The sequence below is a fragment of the Pollicipes pollicipes genome, unplaced genomic scaffold (assembly GCF_011947565.3).
Source record: "Pollicipes pollicipes isolate AB1234 unplaced genomic scaffold, Ppol_2.1 Scaffold_4219;HRSCAF=4965_pilon_pilon_pilon, whole genome shotgun sequence".
Taxonomy (NCBI): Eukaryota; Metazoa; Arthropoda; class Thecostraca; order Pollicipedomorpha; family Pollicipedidae; genus Pollicipes; species Pollicipes pollicipes.
In genome coordinates this window covers 14,978,163-14,979,346 of record NW_023596448.1, presented here as the reverse complement: position 1 = coordinate 14,979,346, position 1,184 = coordinate 14,978,163, and the positions used below count along the sequence as shown (strand labels likewise).

General features: G+C 53.6%; 1 protein-coding gene across 2 annotated transcripts in view; it reads right to left on the bottom strand.

Moving 5' to 3' along the window:
* The window catches only part of LOC119095634 (uncharacterized), an 18,731-nt gene continuing 17,547 nt past the window's right edge, over positions 1–1,184 (bottom strand). Inside the window, exon 2 of one of the 2 annotated variants that reach the window (XM_037218492.1) lies at positions 1–1,178. In XM_037218492.1, coding sequence (XP_037074387.1) covers positions 27–1,178 — 1,152 coding nt within the window. In that variant the 3' untranslated portion in view covers positions 1–26. The remainder of the gene's footprint in view (positions 1,179–1,184) is intronic. The other variant, XM_037218493.1, reaches the window with a different exon arrangement.

Here is a 1,184-nt window from a genome sequence, read left to right as displayed (position 1 = left end):
CCTGAACTCATTGCCGCACGACACCATCACGACTTGTCATCGTCGTCGCTGTCGGTTGTGTCGTCAAAGAAAGTACTGGTTGAGTCGCTGCTGTCACCTAGGTGTTCGGCGATGTTGTCCAGCATGGCGTCCGGGTCTAGCATGGCTGCCAGTTGCCTCTTCCTCCTGGCGATAAGGGCAGTCGCGATACACACGATGAGCAAGAGTACCAGCAGCGTCAGACCCACTCCCAGACCGACGCCGGCACCGGCACCAATCATGCTGGACGCGCCCGGGTCAGTGCCATTGCCGCCGGTGCTGTTACCGCCGTTGCTGCCGCCACTGGACGCTGCCTTCTTCAGCTTGAGCACTTTGTCAGGCTTGGGGGCAAAGACGACGTCCAACTGTAGCTGCATCAAGGTGATGCTGATCTTGGGATCGCCAAGGCTGTAGCCTATGCTGCTGCGGTAAATCATGTCCAGGTGGCTGCTCCTGCTGTTAAACATGGGTCCGTCAGGTTCGTTGTTGGCCACGGATGACAGGCACTCGGTCCTCAGCTGGCCCTTTTTCGAAAGGCCCCAGAACAGATTGATCTGGCAGTCCATAAAGTGGATGTTTCTTATGATGAAGAAGGCGGATTGTCGACTTAAAAAGAAGCGGCTCTTGTATGCGCTCTGTTTTATGTTTATTGACACCTGTGTTTTGGTGTCACCGTCAGCTATCACCGTGAAGAACTGAAAATATTTAAAGTTGTCCAATACTGCATCACCCCTGTCCGGCACAAACGTCTTGGTTCCCAGATAAATCTTCTGGGACTTCCTCACATCGATCATCACCTTTGCTTTGGCTAGAATGGGGTATGTAGGCCCTGCTTTCGTGTCGCAGGTTTCACCTGTATATTCCCTCGGGCATTGACACGTGCAGTCTTTAGTTAAGAAGCCCATGTTTGTGCACTTTGGCACGTGTTTTCCGTTAAATCTACAAGACGCAGCCCAGAGTTTATCGCAGCCGTACACCGTGTTCAGGGCGTACATGTCGTAATGCGACTGCGCCATACCCGCCTTGCGGTGATAATCGAGTATGTACTGGTAGTGCCCGTCGGTGGACACAAAAATGGGCCGGAGGTCGTCATCGGCAAAAGCCGTCGTGGCGTACTGCATCAGAGACATGTAGTCGTAAGGCACCGGCAGGTCGACCACCTGATC